This window comes from Betta splendens, chromosome 24 (genome assembly GCF_900634795.4).
Source record: "Betta splendens chromosome 24, fBetSpl5.4, whole genome shotgun sequence".
NCBI lineage: Eukaryota > Metazoa > Chordata > Actinopteri > Anabantiformes > Osphronemidae > Betta > Betta splendens.
Genome location: NC_040901.2, coordinates 2,235,809 through 2,255,527, shown reverse-complemented (window position 1 = coordinate 2,255,527; position 19,719 = coordinate 2,235,809). Strand labels below are relative to the sequence as shown.

The window sequence follows — 19,719 nt, the reverse complement described above, 5'->3', positions numbered from 1 at the left end:
TCTGTGCATAACATGTGGGGACATTTGCATACAGTCATAGGACAAAACATGGAGTGTTACAGATGTAGCGTGGACAGAGCATTCACCTCGGTCAGAGCGATGGTCTTTATCCACCACGATTGCACCAGTCAGCTGCGTTCTGTCCCCGTCAGGCAGGGGAGCGTCTGAATTCAGGCAATAGAATAAGGCACATATGGGGTCAAACTCTGGATCAGGCTCAAGGTCACGCCGTGATCGTGCATGGAGCTCCATGCCCATCACCGTTAGGTACTGGACCTGAAAAACAAGAAGGCTGACATCACTAGTGTTCAAAGTGACCACATCAAAGTGTATGTATTACACATTACTACAAACATAGTGAAAAAGTCAAAGTGCCCAACACATTCAGCCTGCTGCTGGACAGGACCACACTCGTATGCCTTCTGTTCTCTCAGCAGCTCACCTCATGCAGAGCTTTGGCTTCCTGCAGGTTCTGCATACTGACTTTGAAGCCATAGGAGTTGGCAATGCTGGGCCCTTCTATCTGGGAGGTATCTTTCTTTGGTGCATTCAAAGCAGTAAATTGGTTCTGTCGAAGACGAGGGGAGATGTAAAATGAGCACAACCGAAAGGCTGACTTCCTGTAGGGCAGAACTCTACAGTAACACAAACACCTGGGCTGACCTTCATCTGTGTGCTCAGTAGCACTCTTCTCAGTGTGTCGGCCTGGCTGCTTCTTCTCTGATGGAGTCTCCGGGAAACAGGATTCTCTGCAGCAGCAACAGAACACGAACAGTAAGAGACGAGTAAAGCAACAGCCTCAAAAAGAATAAATTAAATTTTGGAAAACAAATAGCTTTTTTTTAATTCCATTTGTAAAATCTAGTTTTAATGTGTTGCAACGTTCAGCCTGAGTCTATTGAGCACTGGCTTTCAGAGATGACGCTGCTGGTTTCTTACCGTCACATATGGGTGTGCTGCACAGTGGCTGCAGATCTTCCTTGCATCTCCGCTGCCTCCTGAGGAGAGGCGTGCTGTGAACGAGCTGGGGACTAGTCTGCTCCTCATCATTTACTGCTCTGTCCAGGGAACCAGAGAACCTAGGCGACAGTGGCCTTGGTGAATCGGCACTTTGCCTGCTTTGGTTGGGTTGGAGCAGGCCTGAGGGGCCGGGCTGACAGGACTGCTGCCATGTAGGCAGCTTTGGAGAAGTGGTTTTATTATCCTCAGCCTCACAGTCTGGATCCACAGGAACCTCATTCGAACATGGACTCACCTCAGTAGATTTACATCCTGTGTTCTTCAAAGGTGATATGACCAAGGACAGGTTCCGTTTACCTCTCCTCTGTGTCCACGTACTGGGAGAGGTCTTCCCACACTCCACCCTGACAGCTGGACTACAGGAGGCAGTTGGCTGCCTGGATCTTTCTAGGTTTTCCTCCTCAACATCAAGCTCATCATCCCCTTTCCGCAGTCGACTCTCTCTTCCACATTTTTGTAAACTCTCATACTGTTTCCTGGCTTGTAGCCACAGCTGCACACAGCCTCGGCTTGGTGGGTTCTTACAGGGCAGAAGGATGATCTTCTTGTCACCGGCTGGGGACTGATCAGGGTTCGCCTGCTCTGTATGACCCTCTGACATGGCAGCTCTCTTGGCTTGGGAAGATAAGGTGATACTGGCGGCAGGGTGCGTCATCGCTGAGAAGGCAGTCTTCCAGAAACGAAGGCCCTCCAAAGACAGGTCGCCACTAAACTCGTCCAGCTCTCTGGGAAGCCTGGTTGTCACCGTTAGCTTACGACCTCCGACCTCCCTGCAGTAAAAAGCGGAAAGTATTAAACAAGCAGAGCTGTTATTGCACCGTAAACATGAGAGTTGTTGCTTTACCAAGTACAGAAAAGTTAGCAGCACTAACATTAAAACATTTCTGACCCACAGTTTCTTATCCTGTGTAACCTTTTTGTAAATGAACAAATGTTACGTTAACGTTCTGTGAAGGCGCAAACGACTGACTATATTTCATGTCTCTAGAAACATGCATAAAAATGTTCAGCCACCTGCACAATGAAAATATTGATGCATTAGTTCATTTTCTTATTTAATGGGCGCAGATTAAGTTTAATATAACTTACACCTGCAAATGCAAATGTGTGTTTAATAATGGTACATCAAGTCTTACATTGGCTTCTGAGGGGCATCAGAGGGGTCACTGCAGAACGGCTCCTGGAAGGTGGCCTCTGACATCTCCAGGTCCAGCAGGGTGCTGAGGATTTCCCCCCGGCTTGGAGGCGACATCAGGGGCTTGAGGATGTGCGTGCCACCCCCCGTGCTCCGCAGCAGCTGGCTTGCTCTCACCTGTGACAGAGAGCTAATGGAGCGAGGCGAGCTGCTGGGTGTGGTGCTACCGTGTCCGTCGAGGCCCTCATGAAGCTCGCCTGTTGGCGAGCTGTCGTGGTCAACGAACGACGCAGAGCTTAGAGTCAGCGGTAGGACGGGGTCTGTGACCGAGAACAGCAGCTCTCTCCTCTCACACTGGAAGTCTTCAAATGGACTGAGGGTGTAAGCTTTCCCTAAAGAAAAGTCCCAGTCTCGACTCTTGACTTTCGGTGAGTCAGGACATGTTAGGTGATTGGATGCAGCTCTATCAAAGAGGTCGGGGCTGACGGGCCTTGGTGTGTCCCAGTGTGAGGCTCTCTGCTCCTCCCCAGCTCCAGACAGCCTCAGGGCCTCAGCCAGCACAGCATCCTGGCTCACATCACTCAGGAACTTAACAGGCAGGTTTTTATCCGTTAGCATGAACTGGCTACTGCTGTATGGGCTGGGGAACTCCGTCTGATCAATGGCATTTATATCAAAGGCATAATTGTGGGGCAGCTCTGGTGACAAGCTGTCCTCTATGAAGCTGCACCTGTCCATGCCTGGGTCAGACGGAAAGAGGGAGCAGTCGTCGGATATGTTGCCCTCCTGTTTCACCGTGACGTTGGACTGATTAGCCCCAGGCTTGACCTTCTTGTTTCTGGGCTTCTTTTCCCTGAGGCTGGGAGGTTTGGGGGCTGTGGGTGTCTGCTGACTGTTGGACAGAGCTCGTCTTGGTTTAGCAAGTTTAGCTGCAGGTTCTAGTAATGCTGCAGCCTGGGCCATGGCAGTGGAATGTGCGTCTGTACTCACTTGTAGAGGATGCAGCCGTCCTTCCCGTCTCTTCTCGAGAAGTTGTTTTAGAACGGTCAAACCGGTGTCGCCCCCAGCAGGACTCTCCCCATTCTTTGGGCCTGAGTTTGGGGGGGCTACTGTTAGCTGGGCATCATTACTGCTCTCCAGAAGGGCCTGATCAGCACTGGATTCCTCCTGTGAATCCTCCTCCTTGACCACAGTCTGGCAACCTTGGTGCTTCCTCTGAGCTGTTGGTGAAAAGCTTTTGCTGCTCTCATTGACTGAAGACTCACAGTCCTCAAACTTTGGTTCTTCTTCAGACTGCATCATAAAGTTACAGAGTGAGGGCACCGTCTGGAGGCTGCCCTGGCTGAGGGGGTCTGTGTTCACAGGGTTCTGAAATGGGGGGACCCCCTGAGAGGAACTCTCAGAATGAGGTAGATCAACATCTGAGAACATCTGTGACCTGTCTTCACAGAAGTCTGGGCCTTTGGGTTCCTCAGTCTTCCGTTTGTGAGACGTTCTAGGTCTTGTAGAGGTGTTGACAGTGGCTTCAGCTACGTCAGCTTTCTTTCTCTTCCTTGCAGCAGCATCACTCCCTTTTCTTGTCTTGTATTTTCTAGGCTCTACTTCAAATGGAGCCTTAGTGGCCTTCTTGCTTTTATTAATATTAGAGTCTGCTGTTTTCTTAGTTTTGCCACTTTGACGCCTATTCTGAGCTCTTTTGGCTAAGACGCCTGTGTTCGGCTTGTAAAAAGCTGAACCGAGACATGGGTCACTCAGTGGGTTTATAAGTTGTACCGGGCTGTCCGTGGGTGGGTCGCTTGGTGACCAGCAGCGCGGAGGCGTTGAGCCTATGGGGCTGGGGGATCTATCAGACAGATAGCCCAACTCCAGCATGACATCAGAATACTCCGTGTCCAGGTCATCCACTAGCTCACAGTAACACGGTCGGGGGGGAGGCAGGGAGGGGAGAACCAGGCCTCCCTGGCAACCTTTAGTCCTCCTGACCCTCCCTCCCTGCCTGACGCCTGTTCTGGAGGAGGTGCTGACTGGTTTCTTATTGGTGGAGGTGACCTTTGGCTTTCGTTTGGGCTGTTTCTTAGCCTTTGGCTCCGAGACAGGAAATTTGACGGCCGTGGATTCGGGAACCTTGGGCCAAAAACCTTTGAGAGGGGCTAGTTTGGTGTACTGCTCCAACTTGTTTGGTGTGAGCAAAACTGCCTGCTCCTCCATATTCAGTTTAGACAACTTGACCAGCATGTTCTTTTGTCCTTTGAACCTGTTGATGATGATGTACTTGATGATAACAGGGGGCTCCTTCTTACGCCTCTTATGGCATTTAACGTCCTGCCCATTGGGGACTGAGGTGTTCTTGACCTTCCCAAATGCTGGGTTCTTTGAGCGAGTGGAACCTAAGTGCTCTCCATCTTCACCATCATAGCTCATCTTCCGTTTGGCCCTCAGGGTGTATTTACTTGCAGGCAGTGCTGAAGATTTAGAACTTGTGGCTTTAGATGAATCTTGCACTAGGCTTAACTGATCTGCTACTGTGTCCTCAGCTTCCTCAGAGAAATAGGAACATAGTTTGGAGTTGGTGACAGTGGGCTCTGAGAGTGGTTCTGTGTGTTCATTTACAGAGCACTCCTGAGTCTTCGGCTCCTCCTTGGAGCCTGGAGGTTCCTCTTGAACAGGTCCATCTTGAATAGTCTCAGGCTCTCTGATTAGCATCTCCTCTGACACTAGCAGGGTTGTGTCCACAGTCACTGGGCCATCAGGCACCATGCAGGTGAGCCCATTGCTGATTTCAGATGTTGAATCTTCAATCGTGTTTAATGTCATTCTCTGCCCTGTAACTCCCAACCTCTTCTTGTTCACCTTCAGCCTATATTTGCGAGGCTGGGCCTGTTCTAGCTTGCTGCAGTAATTCTTTATGATTTTGCTACCAGCTTTCTTTTTACCGAGGCAGTTGGAGAGGATGACGCTGGGGAAGAACTTGTAGTGTGCCTCCTGCTGGGCCACGATGGTTCTCTCCATTTTATTGTCCTGATAGTCCTCGTACCTGATTTTGAGTTCTCCGACATCTCCCTCCTCACTGTCCTGCTCCCGTCCCTCCTCCTGAGGACCATTGAGTTCCTCCTTGTCTATGAGCGCTCGGGCTGTGGAGATGCTCCTTGCATGAGGGCTCTTACTGTCCTTCTGGCTTAGTTCCAGCTCTGCCTTTGCTGAGCAGTTCCTCAGCTCTGAGTAGCACAAAGAGAAGGTTCTGTGGTTCTGCAGAATTGACAGGCAGTTTGTTTCTACATTCTTTAAACCGCTGTACTTCTTCCTGCTTTTGGCAGCGTTTTCACTACTAAATGGGAAGCGGTCTAAATTTGTCTGTTCCAGAGCTATAGAGGTCTTCTTCTCATAGGTGTACAGGGTGCGGATGTCTTCTTGGTCCACGCTGATGGAGGACACCTCAGGGCAACTGGCTATTTTGCAGGGGATAGGGTGCTTAAGTGGAGGGATGTAGGGGATTTCTTTACTAACCTTGAAACCGGGTGAACATTCAGTATTGCTGTCCTGGCTGCTCTTTGATTGAAAGTGCTTGTCAAGTGTTTGCTCAGTGCCCAGTGCCTGAACTGGACTGTGCTCAGGATGCTTACATTCCAGTACAATCTTAGCTGAGGAAGGTGGTTCAGGGTGGACAGTCTTCCCAGGGAAAGGATTTCTTTTCCCAAGCATCTTTTCTGTCACTAGGAGAGAAGACTGGCCCCTGGAGCTGCCATCGGTTAAGGACGAGTCTAAGGGTCCAACATTAGAGAAAAAGCACCTCAATAACAATCATTAGACATTTGGACAAAAACACTCAAACACTTGCTTGTCTTTTAAAATAAACATTCTATTACACCTACATTACCTTCAGCTTTGAACTCTTCTGGTTTTAAAAATGTCAAATGAAATAATATGTTCTGGCTATAACAAATTTAATTTATTTGCTTCTACAGACAAAGTGCATTACATTTACTGCAAAATGTATTAAGAGTAAATTAAAAATATTCAATTAACTAATTGATAATATACTTCAGTAATTATCTGCAACCCCAAAGGACCCTTATATGATCAAATCAGACTCATAATATTAAATCACAGAGCGACTGTAATTGTGCAGCTGCTGTGAGATGCGCCTCAGTAATAGTAGACTGATGCATGGCTTGTCTCAGTAAGTGTCTCACCACTGCTCTCATCTGCTGCTCCATCAAGCTGGGGGATGGACAGGTTGGCAAAAAGGGAGTTTTCCCCACTCCACTCCATGTCTTCATCAGACTCACTGAAGCCATCCTCTGCCTCCTTCATGTTGGGCCTGCAGACGCAGGAATGGACAGCTCTCAGTGGGGACCCTTTATCTGGCTGCTCAGGTCATTTATCACCACATCATAACAGAAATGTTAATAGATGTTAACAGATGGTCAGGATGTCCAATGTAAAAAGTGACCTAGAAATCAGTCATATTTCTGTATGATTTAAACTGCTCTGTTTCTTAGTTAGTTTCCGGGTTCTAGCTAAACAGATGAGGTTTTGGAATGTTTTAAAGGCAATGTTTATATTCTCATTTCTATTCAGCAGTCTGTAAATTGAGCCGTTTCTGTGTTTAAACAAAATGAATACAACTATAATCCAACAGTGATGAACCTGCCTCAAAAAGGATGAGTGTTCAGGGGCCTCACTGTCCCATCGCTGTGACATCATCACACTGATCTCGGCCTCTTCCTTGTCCAGGTCAGGTCCAGCTTCCTCCTCATCACTGTTGCAGTGGTAGCTCCTCGCGCCAGGAAGGGTGCGGGTTTGCAAACTTTGCCTGACAGGTGTTCTGCAGAAATCATCATCCTCCAGGCCTGCCAGCAGATCGATGACAGCGGGGTCCTGGCTGCAGTCTGCATGAATAAATACAAAACTATAACATATAAGACGTAGTGTCTTAGCCAGGCATGTAATGCAACAGGTAGTAAAGTAAAAAACTGGGACTGACGGATGGTTTCAAAGGTTGCACATATTACTTAAATACAACATTTAGAATATGGTCTCAAAGGCAGTTATTTAATCCAAACAGAATCTGATACTCTACCTAACAGGGGTGAGTGGTTGGATGCCTGGGAGAGTGGGAGGAAAGTCTGACTGTTCTCTAGGAGGCTTAAAATGGCCTCCTCATTAACCACGGCTTCATCTGGAACCACAGCTCTGCTCTGTGAGCCTGAGAAGGAGGGAGAAGGAGAAAGACTGAGCATGTCTGATGCATCTTGTTGAACAGCCAGACCTCGACTCAAGTAACGGAACAGCTATTTCAGTCATGCCCCTGCTGAGGTGTCGGCTGGGTAGTCACCACCACACCAAACACTCACACTAGAAGAGAAGCATTCTGACTTCAATTACTGGCCTCTCCTTTAATGAGCGCAAAACCTTTTCACCCTAATGGAAGAAGGAGCAGTGGGGATGAAAGTACAGCATGCAGTGTGTTAGGGACACCCCTTTGCTCAGACACCGGCTTACTTCAAGCTGACAGCCAACAAACCAACAGTCTTTTTCAAATTAAGTTAAGCTACTGGTGGTTTAATAGAGGCCTGGTCTGCTGGTCATCATGAGGGGTAGGATGCGACTTAATTACTCCCACAATGGGAAAATTTTTGTTTAAGGCAGCAGCATGATGGCGAAAAAGAAAAGTAAAACAACCCCAGTAAAATAAATGTGCAAAAGGAAAACAACAGTAATAATAGTACAGTAACAACAACAGTAATACTAGTAAATACTTGTATCAAGAATACTTGTACATACATCAGTAAAAGGTTATGCAGGAATAAAGTATTCAATGTTGTCTCTGCATGCCCTACATATTCACAGTAGCAAACATTATCATAGGGGCAGTGGAGACCTGAGACACTGCACAACAACGGATCGTGAAAAGTGTGTGTCACTGCAGTGATATGTTGTAGAGCCTGAAGGCTGTGGGGAGGAATGACCTGCGGTAGCGATCCTTCCTGCACTGTGGGTGTAACAGTCTGGTGCTGAAGGAACTGCTCAGAGCCTCTACAGTGTGGTGCAGGGGGTGGGAGGGGTTCTTAAACATGGATGTTAGTTTAGCCAACATCCTTCTGTCCGCCACCTCCTCTAGTGACTCCAGTGTGCAGCCCAGGACAGAGTCCGCTTTCTGAACCAGCTTGTTGAGTCTCTTCCTGTCTCTGCCTGTACTGCCCCCCGCCCAGCACACAACTCTATTGTTGTCTATTGTTGATTTCTGCGACAACAACATATATGAAAACAAATACGAATACTTTGAATCTGTGATTCCCAACAGTAGTTCTTCCTCACCTGGCTGAGAGTCGCTGTGGAGCTCCACAGCATTGGCAGGAGTCAGGGGATCAGAATGGAGACTAAGGTCACCAGGAAACTCCTCTTGCTCCTCTCCATCACCCTTGGTCGAGGTCTGAGTGCTGGACATTTGAAAAAGATCAAACTCAGCATCAGTGTCCAACAACTGTCACAGCACCTACTCCGCACTCCCAGGTGTGTTTAAACCACTGACTGCAATAGAACCCCAGCTGTAAATGGAACAGAACCTTTAATGCAATGCAGGGTCACATTTCTGAAGAAACTGACACATGTCCCACGACTGTTCAAACCTTTGCACTGAATTAGACCTAATTATTAGTTCAACCATCTAACACAACTAAAATATCAAAACTGTGTTACCTGACAGACAGCAAATGACCTTCTGTAGTCTGCTCTCAAGCAGTCATGTTGTATGAGCCTCAAATGAATGAAAGTGCTCGGTTTGGTGTGTGTGTGTGTGTGTGTGTGTGTGTGTGTGTGTGTGTTTGTGTGCGTGTGCGTGGGTGCTGTGGATTTGGGATCTGCAGACTGAATGAATGGAAACCGGGCAAGCAGCCAAGCGTGCAGATTGCTCTCAGCTCGACGCCGCTTATTGCACTCAGTCACCCACACAGCCATGTTGCATCACCTTGCAGCTCACTGTTCAGTGACACTAAAATATTACAATACTGTAAATGTGGACCAGACTAACATCTGCTGGAAATGGGAACAATTCATCAGAATGGTAGAAACAAAAATCAATAAGCAGTTATTCTTAATAAACTTAACCTATTATCTTTTTAAATGTCCTGCCCAGCAGCTTGAGTATTGGACTAGACGTGAGGGTGAAGCCAGTGTGTAAAGTGTGCAAACAAAGTATCTCCAGTATTTACTAAAACACAGCAGTTCACCTGTGCATGAACCTGTCCATTCAAGCTCCTAGCAAGCAAACATAAGAGAGAACTCCTTCATCAATAGCATGTAAATATACACATCTCATAGGACTGTTGTTTCTGTTGCTGAGACTTTACTGTAGTCAGAAGGTTTGTTCTTCTGGGACGCTAAAAGAAAAAGGCTCCAGAGAGAGTTCTGCTGCTGTCTGGCTGTCTCTTAATTAGTCTACTAGCTAATGACTTTAGAGGCGACAAGGGAGGAGGCCTGGCAGGCATCATGAGATTGCTGCAGCGATTAACATGTTTCACTTAGGAGCCGCAGCCCCTCGCAGACTTCACTGAGCAGAGGCACTGTAATAATACGACCCTGCTTACTAACAAACTAACTCACTGACGTCATTGCTTGCAGAGGAAGGAGAAACTCACACGTCAAAGTTGTTTTCTTTCAGAATCTCCTTCAATCTCTTCATGAAGATCTTCTCGCTCTCTGTTAACGTGACGAACCCGCGATCTGAAACGCATCACACCGAACAGCTTCAAGACTAAGTTATCATTCCTGCAAATACAGACAGGTTCGAGACTCTGTATTCTTAGCAACGACTACACCGTTCTTGATTAGTAGCTGTCATAGTACAGTATGCAGCAGTAACACACTAAACTAAAACTAGAACCAGGACTAACCCCTTTGACTGGGCCTGTGTCTCCTTACTCTGTTGTATTTAGAACTTTTAGAACTTTAATGTAGGTCACTTCACTACAAGCACTACTGCAGAAAATTAGTGTGTGATTATTTATCATCCTTCTGTGGCAGAAGAATGCTCATGTGGCAGAAAAAAGGACAACGTTCCATCACCAATCACCAAGAAGGCTGTTTCTCAGATGTACTTGGGTGATGAAAAACACAGAACTTTCTGTTCTTCCTCAACCTTGTTTAAGTTAGTGAGTCAAGTTAAAACCACTAAACTCTCCTAACTGCACATTTAATGAATGCCACATGGTCCTCATGCATATAAACAAAAAGCACTCACTACTCACAGCCAAGCTGCTAAAGCTAAAGTTATGAAGCAGGTCAAACAGAAGTTCCAAGTTCCTGAGATGTCTTTCACACATTGAGCTCATCTGGTTTCTATCTATTCCTCCACTAACCTGCCATGTTAGTTCTACTGTACATGAGACTAACTTCATCCTCATCTACAGGTACCATCAGACTCAGAACCATCCTGTGTGTTCAGTTACTGTTGTAGTTGTTGTTCTTTTCAGTCTTCTCCATATTGAATTTTCTTGCCTTGTGATTCCGGCGTTTCTATCTGGGAGGCCTCGTTCTTCTCTCTCCTCCTCTGCTTTTCATCCTCCCAAATAGCCTGCAGGCCGGGGTTCCTGCCAATCTGATCTGCATTAAGAGTGGGTTTATTTACAACACAGTAAGTCATCAAACAACACCTGTACATCACATTTAACTGCTTTGTGTGGCATGTTAACCCTACAGCAAAAACACTGCTACATGACAAATATAGTACATGCTTTAAGTTCACTGTCTCCTGTAGCACGTTACAAATCAGAATAAAATGTATGACCAGTGAATTTACCAATAAAATAAAGTGTTTTAATGAAACTTTTTTTAAACTTTAGTTTTGACTTCAGCAGTGGTTTACCAGCACAGCCCATGTAAATAGCTTCAACTCCAAAAATCCACACTGGCAGCTCCAGTTGTGGTTTCAAACTGACCACTGTTAAAGAGCTATGTTCTGTTTTCTATGGCCAAAAATATATTTTACGTTACCGTTATTAATTCTTGCCCTGAAAGCCCATTATAGTGTGCAAAGGAGCAGTAAACAGTGAATGAGTTGTGGACTTACTTTCTATTTCCAGGCGGTTGAGTATGTCCACAGCCACAGCATCAACCTCCAGCTCACAGGTGCTCTGCTTCTCAACCTCATCCAAAACTAAAGAGCTGCAGGAAGCAGGTTCGTGTGCATGGTTGTAAGCTCGGACTGTTAATATAATACTATCACAAAGACATTTAAATTCTAATCCTATTTACGTTGACTGTGTTTTGTCCCTATTGAGGTGTGAGGCAATGAATAATGAGTAAGTGAAATAAACAATTTACAACAATCTGAACGTAAGAAATTATCAAAAGCACTGGGTTGAGCTTTCGTTGTCAGAAACCTCTTAACTTCTCAGACGGTGAGACTCACCAGGGTAAAGCATGCTCCTCCCAGTGGGTATGTGTGCCCCCCACAGTGCTGTCATTAAGCCTAGATGTGCAGGGGCTCTTCCAGGGGCTGTTTCTGGTGTGACTGCTGGGAGTTTGCCTGTCTGGGAAAACACACATACACCATATTGTAGAGTTTCCCTTTAAGATCACTGCAGTATGTATCTGTCAGGCTATCTAATAATCTGAACGAGAAATTACCACAAGTGTATTAAGCAACTTACAACTTATCATCAGCAAGGTAATGTAACTGCCGAAATTCCAAAAAAGCAAGTGATTGCAATGTTGTTTCTGTAATATTAGCCATGGCCACTGAAAATCAGATCAACTCACAATGACCCAAAATTATTTTTAAACAATAGCAACTGCTACTGTTGACCTCTACTCTGTTCCAGCTGTGTAATGGGACTTCAACACACATTAAGAGTTCACTTCATCTTAAAATGCTCCACTGGTCCAGCAGCAGTTTTCAGATCTGGACTTGATCGGAGATTAGGAATTTCCTTTTAAGTTTGAGTTTGAGGAGGGGGGAGAAAATGTAAGCAGGTGTAGCTATTATTGGGGTACTTTGGTTCTGTGTGGCGCTCCAACAGTGAAATCTGGCTTTTGTTGGAGGAAAGTCAAGCATGAGGATTTTGAAAAGGGAACTTTATTAAGCTAAAGTGTGGAATTTCCTGTCTAGAGTCATTAACGGCCTCACATGTGAAGGCAGCCCTCCTGGTCTGGATGCTCTCTTGGAGAGAGACAGGCCTGAGATTAGGATTAAACTGGTTACCTGGGGTTGAGGCTCCATCAGGAGCAGGTGGCGTTATTGTTAGTGAAGGTCGGGTTCAGGAAACCCTCTAATGGCTCCACCGTGAGACTGATGAAGTCTGCACCCACTGAGCACACAGAGTGACTAGCCAAGTCTATCAGTGGTCACCATACCCCAGTCTCTTGATATTTTAGACAGAATCGTGACTACTGTTTGTCTCTCAAGTATTAGTGAGTTACTCATTCATTCAAACAGCTGCCAAACAATATTTTGCACTTTATAATCAATGTTTCAATGTGGACAGAGGTAAATGCAATTTAGAACAGGAATGGAGAATAAATCATGGTCAATGAGTGCTTATAATCGTGGGACAACTATAAATAGATTCAACTAAATACTCCAAAACTCAGGGAGTGGAGCACTTCTGAGCTGGTGGTCAGAGAGTAACACAGTGAATGTGTGACAACATGATTTCTCCGCATTGAAGTCACACCTGTCCTCAGATGTTACCTATGTTGTGGCTCCTGCGGAACTTGACAGCTGCCAGATAAACCAGGTTCATGCCGTACAGGTTGTAGTCCATGAAGAATTGCAGCAAGTAGGGGATGTGCCCCTCGTGGGGCTGGTAACACTTGTTCATCACTGCACCGCTTTGCAGCAGCTCACACACCCTGCAACAAAGACACTGTGGTCCCTTTATCCGAGTGGCTGACTTGTTTAGCATGTAGCTAAACAAAAAACTTTGGAGCTGTAATGATTCAGTGTGATCGTCTCCTCTCTTTAATTAGCATTTAATGGTTAACTAAGAAGCAGATAATATTTTCCCATATCAAACCTTTACAACAGATGTAGATTCACAATCCCCCCCTAAAAAAACGCTTGAGGTCACGTGTGTCCCAACTCACTGGGTTGACACCTCACTGCTACTTAGATAAATTCCAGAGGAACCAGTGCAAGTGTTTCCCAATTTTCTCTTTAGCTCTCTTTTTAGCTGCATCTCTCTCCAATGTTTTTACTCCTAAAGCTGCTTTCTGTCATTCTCTGACTGACAAATAATTCATGCACATGCAAAGACAGCAAGCACCCAGGCTCAGTCGATATAAATTCACTTTAACGGGCAGAGATTGATTTTAGTTTAGTGGGCTTGCAGAGTCTGGTGATCAACAGCGCCGAAGCAGAGGGTAAGTCCACAGTAACTTTACCTTTTGACCATCTGAGGATTGTACAGATAGATCTTCATAAAGTGCTTTTCCTTGGCGTGGTAGCCATAAAAAGGCCTGTGAGAAAAAGAGCAGACAGGGGGCTTCATCACTACATGGCACATCTGCAGCATTTACCGTCAAAGCCTGTATAATATTTGAGGTGTTTCAGTCATTAGGGAAGATCTAATTCAGTATCATTGTGAAACAAGGATCATTCTATTCTGGTAATTTGTGGGTTTGAATAAGTGAGAATCATAGCAGTACATAGAATCTTGATGCTTTTGACGAATTTATATAAATGTCAAATATTGGTATTAAAAATGTGAAAATTGTGTATTAACACTATATGAACTGAATGAATGTTGAATGTCGTTAGGAGAGTCAGGTATGATAATATCTGTTCTGAGCTGCAAAAAGTATTAAAAAAAATAGGAATATTCTTTGTTATGGAATTTAGCTAGTTCGTCACTTACATGCCCGAGACCAGCACCACCTTGAAGATGTGCTGGGTGCTGGAGGCTGGGTTTCCCATGGCAACGTTGAGGGCCCTGTCTATGCTGAAGGCCACCCGCCGCATGTAGCGCTCCGGCTGCTGTCCGTAGCCATCGTACGGGACGTAAACGTAGGGGAACACGCCGTGAAGATGAAGACACGTCTTCTGACCTGCCACAGAAACAACAAATCCATTTGAGAGTCCTCGAGTTTTATTCTACATCTGTGCACGCTGAACTCTGTATTAGACTGGATAGACTTGAGTCCAGTAAACCATTTTCCCTTTGTACACTGTGTGACTGCATGAGTGCAACAAAAAGCCTGTGATGGCCTGACTTCACCTCGATCCCCAGTGAAGGAGGCTACCACTAGGCTGTCTACCACTCTCTCTTTGCGTCCCACACTAGTCGTCAGCTTGCCAGTTGTTCATCAGTCCACTATGCACCAACATCTGCTGCTAAACCTACGGTGAAGGCTCCAAATAAGAAAGAATTTCCTCAATTCACACACGGATGCATCTGAAAGCTGCCACATTGGCGACAAAGGCAAGATGGAACGTAGTGTTTATAGACAATAAGGGTCTGCTCAGACGGAAGGGACCAACACATGCTGGAGCAGGCAGTGGTATCAAGCATTCGCTATTGACTTATTATTCTGGGATGTGTTGCTGTATTTTTACCTCATTTAAATCCCATTGGTTCCAGTAGGACACTGCTTTTGGAGGCACTGTCAGCAGCAAGTGTTAGTTTGTATCTTGTCTTAACGTCATGTCAGCTCGTAGCAAGACCTGAACATGAACAAGCTGCATGGAGTGTTTAGAAAATCTCAAGAGATGTTAGAAGTCTGTCTGAAAAAGAGAAATTCCTCAACTTGAACTGAAGGTTTAACCTTCCATTGAAATGGTTAAAATGATAACAAGCGAAACATTTGTTGAATTAGGAGTAGGAAGTTATTAGGATGGAGGAATGGTGCACTGTAAACCAAACCCCACGGACATAAGAGTTGCCTATAAATGATCAGCATAATTAAAAAAAAATAAAATATATATATATATATATATATATATATATATATATATATATATATATATATATATATATATATATATATATATATATATATATATATATATATATATATATATAAATAAGAGAGAGAGAGAGAGAGAGAGAGAGAGAGAGAGAAAAAATCAGTTTTTGGATTTAGAATGATAATTATCTTTAACTGTTAACTTTGGATGAAGAGGCAGTACAGTCTAGTCTGTAGTGTTTGTGTGTGTCTATGAAACAAAGCCAAGGTGTGTGTGTGTGTGTGTGTGTGTGTGTGTCTTTGCTGGCAGCCACTACGGTGGTAGGGGAATAGCGAGGACAGCACGCGTCTGTGTCTCCTCAGCATGCCGTGTCAACATGGACACCTTTCCAGCACACAAACACACACACACCAACTCACAGCACAAGCAGCCAGTGCCGGCTTGTGCTGCAGTCGCTAGGCAACGGTGCCGGCAAAGGAAAAGCTCCCGACGAACAGCGGGAGAGATAAACAAGTGAATCTTTTAGCCCAGCTGGTCAAGGCACACAAAAACGAGACTAAGGGGAAGCGTGTCTGCGAAAACTAGGACAGAATAACAAAAGGAAGGAGAAGTAGCATCACTTACTGTCCGTTACTGCTCCACAGTTAGAGTCAAGAAAAAGTCAAAGCCACCAACACTACTAAACGCTGCAATTTAAATAGCATGACTTGTCACAGCCACAGTACAAAGACCCAATGGCTTATCACAATATTTATGAGGTTGCTGGTGATTCATTCACACAAACAAACGTCTTCAGACTGAATTTAGCCCCTTTACAATCATTACGCCGCTACTGTAACCAGTGAAACACAAGTAGAGATGTTTGATTCATTCAAACTAGAGAGCCATCACCACATCAAACAGTGAGCAGGTCCATGATAGTCCATATTGTCAAGAATGGGACTCCTGTTACAGATTGATTGAGATGGGACTCCTTTTCTTAAAGTATTTAACTAAATCCTATGTGCACAAGGTGGATGGTTAGACCCATTCCTGAAGCCACGGAGCCTCTGCACCAGTCTTAAGCCCACCCCTTAAACAGTCAAACAGCCAGGAGTGTATTCAATATTCTAATTAAGAATGATTCACTAATAATCACTGGCACTATGGGATCAAATACCAGGCGACACTTTGCTCAATTGAAATTCCAGCTAATAGGAAGGAAGGGATGTCCTGATCATTTGGTGAGACATATTTTTCATACATATCTGCCTGTGCTCCTTGTTTTACTTTCATCAGTAATATTTCTGACTGATTCATAAATGTTGTTTGAATTTATAAATCTAATGCTTGATACAGCAACTTTATAGATGTGTCTAGTTGAAACTCGTATTATCTAGTTATGCCTAATACAGAGATTAACAAAGTCCAAACACAAGATCGAGGACCATTATGTTGAGGACCATGTTTCTGTTGCACACAGCTGCAGTATACATGCTGTATATTTAGTAAAACTGACAGTTAAACAGGCGTGGATCTGCTGAATTGTTCATTTGCGAGATATGGGAATCAACAGGGAACCCAACATGTGCTCACTACTCATCTCCATGGTGATGGGGGAAGAAGCGAGAAGAAAACAACAAACTGAAACAAAGGAGGAGGGAAAGCCAGCTTGTAAATCACCTTTGTTCCCCTAATGCTTCAGCTGGAATCCTCAGATGAGCAGTCAATATATGAATGAGAGCAGAAGATGTCTAAGAACAGGCCTGAATCTTAGTAAAGGGGAGGACTATTGTGCGTCAGTCAAATAAGTCTTCAAGCTGAAACACGTTGAATAACTGACAATCACTCCGTAAATTAAATGTAATTGAACACTATCAAATGTCATCATGATGCATACGCCACAACCTCTGCAGCCGAAAGCCTGCAACATTTCAGCACTTACCATTCTATATTGTATTCCTTGTTGTGGTAGTGAGCACACTGAAAACGAAGCACAAACTTGGCTTGCAGTGTGCCATCGCTGAACCACAAACTCACCACATTCTGGAGAGTTTACTGCTCTGACAAGACAACCACCACAATGCTTTGATACAGAGGTATTTACTGTAGGCCAGGCTTGTGAGGCAGCAAAACTGTCATGGAGGCACATGGTCCAAATGTTGGAGGTGACCAAGTACCATTACTGATCACTAATTCAATGGCCATGTGATGAGATAAGTATGTTTGTGGAACGATCGTCACACTTGAGGCTTAGCAGTGGTCAAAACTGTGTTAGTGTCCCAGTCTGACTGTGTCTGGGAATGGTAGTTGGACAATCGGTGGGTTCTTCCCTCCAACTTTACACCCAGGCAGGGTCTCAGCAATGGTGTCCGATTTATGTAACTAAACGATGAAGGAAAGACAAGTAAGTAAGTAGGTAAGAAAGTGGCTTTAACTAAAACTACTATAGACTATAGTCTATAGCAGATCTCACTGTGGTAAAGGCAGGGCTCACCTGTCCATCACAGGGCCCACAATCACCCCAGCACTCAAACATATGGGCAATTAAGAATCGCCACTCAACGTAAATGCATGAGAACCAGAAAAAACACAAGCAGACGCTGAGAGAAGATTTAACACACTCTGACTGAAACAGTCATTTTTGTTGACTATAATTGAAGGATTGGAAGCTAATTACTGTAAACACTCATCAGTATTTAGTAAGCAAATCGCAAATGTGCATCCAAATCATGTCACCTGTGTGCGATGGACCGGGTGAGCCGCATTCCAACTACATAAGCTCACAAATGTTCAGCATGTATCTGTTGCTCACGATGAGCCTGCTGGAAGCCAGGCAGAGATGCACCTCAATGCCAGCTATTCCAGAATTTCTCTGGCCAAGAAGACAGACTGCACAGTAGAAGCAGTCATGTGAGCAGACAGGATGTGTCTGGCCAGATAGTGACTTGGAGGGTGCTTCATGCCACGCTCGCATTAAGCAGACAAAGAAAGAACCCCATCAATCTGCATAAATGCCCACACTGAAATCTAGATTGGAAGCAGCGCAGTGCAGGTGTTGTGCAGGACGAACCACCTGACATTAATGTAGGTCTGGCTGGCAGGACCTCGGTGTAGATGGAAGCAGCAGACCCAACATACCTGAATGAAAGACACATTGAACAACATTGGAAGCAAGCAAAACAAAGATAACGCTGGATGATGTAAATTACATATATGTTCATGACAAGTTACAGAGCAAAGACAAAGGAGTTGTGTGCTTTTGTGAATGACATAGTAAAGTGTGGAGGACTGAAAACCCATATCATTAAGTGAGTGTAATGAGAAGGGCAAACACGAACCGACATAACCTCAGATGAACTGAGAGCAGAACTCAGACAGTGAGACTGGGGGAAGCATGAATACACCAAAGTGTTGTGCACAAATATGGGGCACGTAAGCCGAGGGCGGCCCGAAGGAAGGGCCAGGAGAGGAAGCAAAGAGGCTGGTGTAGATGGTCCTGCAGAGAAACAGGAGGATGAGGCACAGAGCTGACCTGGAGAGCAGTTAGGAAAACTGAAAGGTGGCGAAGAGGATGTTGACAGGTTGAGGTCAAAGGGTCATTTTAGTTTCTAATGTGTCCAGGACTATTGCCAGATTGGAGTGAATGGAGCAGAATATGGCAGAAAAAAAGAGCCTGACAATGAGAACACCCAGGTAGGTGTGCAGCTCTCCCATAGGTTTTGGACTTTCTATTAATGCTCCCAATGGTGTCTCTTTGCAGTGTAATGAAATAATCTTCTCACAGCTTTTGTGGAAGTTCTTTCTTTTTCCATCCATCTTCATGGGCTTATCCGGGGCTAGGTTGCTGGAGCGGCTGTCTTAGAGCCAGAGCCCCAGACTCCACTCTGCATGGAGACTTCTTCCAGCCCCTATGGATATTAAAGTAAACCCAGACCAGTTGAGAGAGACAGTCCAGGCAACGTGTCGAGCGTAGGCCTCGAGGACTCGTCCCAGTAGGACATGACCTTAACACCTCGCCAGGGAGGCATCCAGGAGGCACTCGAAACCAGGGCCACTTAAACTGGCTCCTCTAATGCAAAAAGATGCAAAAGAGCAGCAGCTCTACTCTAAGCTCATCCCGGGTGACGGAGTACCTCACATTGTGAAGGAAACTCATTTCAGCCACTTGTGTCCAGGATCTTGTAAGTTCATGACCATTCGTAAGAGTAGGAACGTCGATAGACCAGTAAGGTCTATCGACGATCCTACGTTGACGGCTTTGCCTTTTGGCTAAGCTCCTTCTACACCACAACAAATTTTTCATCTCATGTTCCATTCTTTCCTCACTCATGACCCTGAGATACTTGAACGCCTCTAGGGACAGGAACGCTCGCCCAGGAGAAATCATGCATGAACATGATTGCAATTCACCTTGAATATCTTCATAGGTGGGGTTTTTTATGTGGTGAATTTATATATCCCTGGAGAAGTAAAGCAAAATCTTTCTTTTAAAAAATACTTTCTGCTAGATAACATGAGAGGTTGTCACCGTGCTAGAACATGTGTGTGTCTGGACTTGTTCTCTGTGGAAAACCTCACACTAGATAACACGGCACGCAGCTTTTTCTCAGCTCAGAGGTCGTTTGATATTCTCAGCATGCTTCACTGTCTTACTGTCTGCTATATATCATGAGAACGA

General features: G+C 45.1%; 1 protein-coding gene across 2 annotated transcripts in view; it reads right to left on the bottom strand.

The window, feature by feature from the left end:
- Positions 1-19,719, bottom strand: part of rev3l (REV3 like, DNA directed polymerase zeta catalytic subunit) — a 33,239-nt gene that overhangs the window by 7,479 nt on the left and 6,041 nt on the right. Inside the window, exons 2-18 of one of the 2 annotated variants that reach the window (XM_029140627.3) lie at positions 14,011-14,200; positions 13,538-13,612; positions 12,846-13,006; positions 11,565-11,685; positions 11,223-11,317; positions 10,652-10,756; positions 9,793-9,877; positions 8,474-8,595; positions 7,236-7,361; positions 6,807-7,044; positions 6,346-6,473; positions 2,157-5,913; positions 1,256-1,790; positions 940-1,180; positions 664-749; positions 443-568; positions 87-276 (exon numbers count right to left, since the gene is read on the bottom strand). In XM_029140627.3, the coding sequence (XP_028996460.1) occupies positions 87-276; positions 443-568; positions 664-749; positions 940-1,180; positions 1,256-1,790; positions 2,157-5,913; positions 6,346-6,473; positions 6,807-7,044; positions 7,236-7,361; positions 8,474-8,595; positions 9,793-9,877; positions 10,652-10,756; positions 11,223-11,317; positions 11,565-11,685; positions 12,846-13,006; positions 13,538-13,612; positions 14,011-14,200 (6,381 nt within the window). Of the gene's footprint in view, positions 1-86; positions 277-442; positions 569-663; positions 750-939; positions 1,791-2,156; positions 5,914-6,345; positions 6,474-6,806; positions 7,045-7,235; positions 7,362-8,473; positions 8,596-9,792; positions 9,878-10,651; positions 10,757-11,222; positions 11,318-11,564; positions 11,686-12,845; positions 13,007-13,537; positions 13,613-14,010; positions 14,201-19,719 lie in introns of both variants that reach the window. The other variant, XM_029140626.3, reaches the window with a different exon arrangement.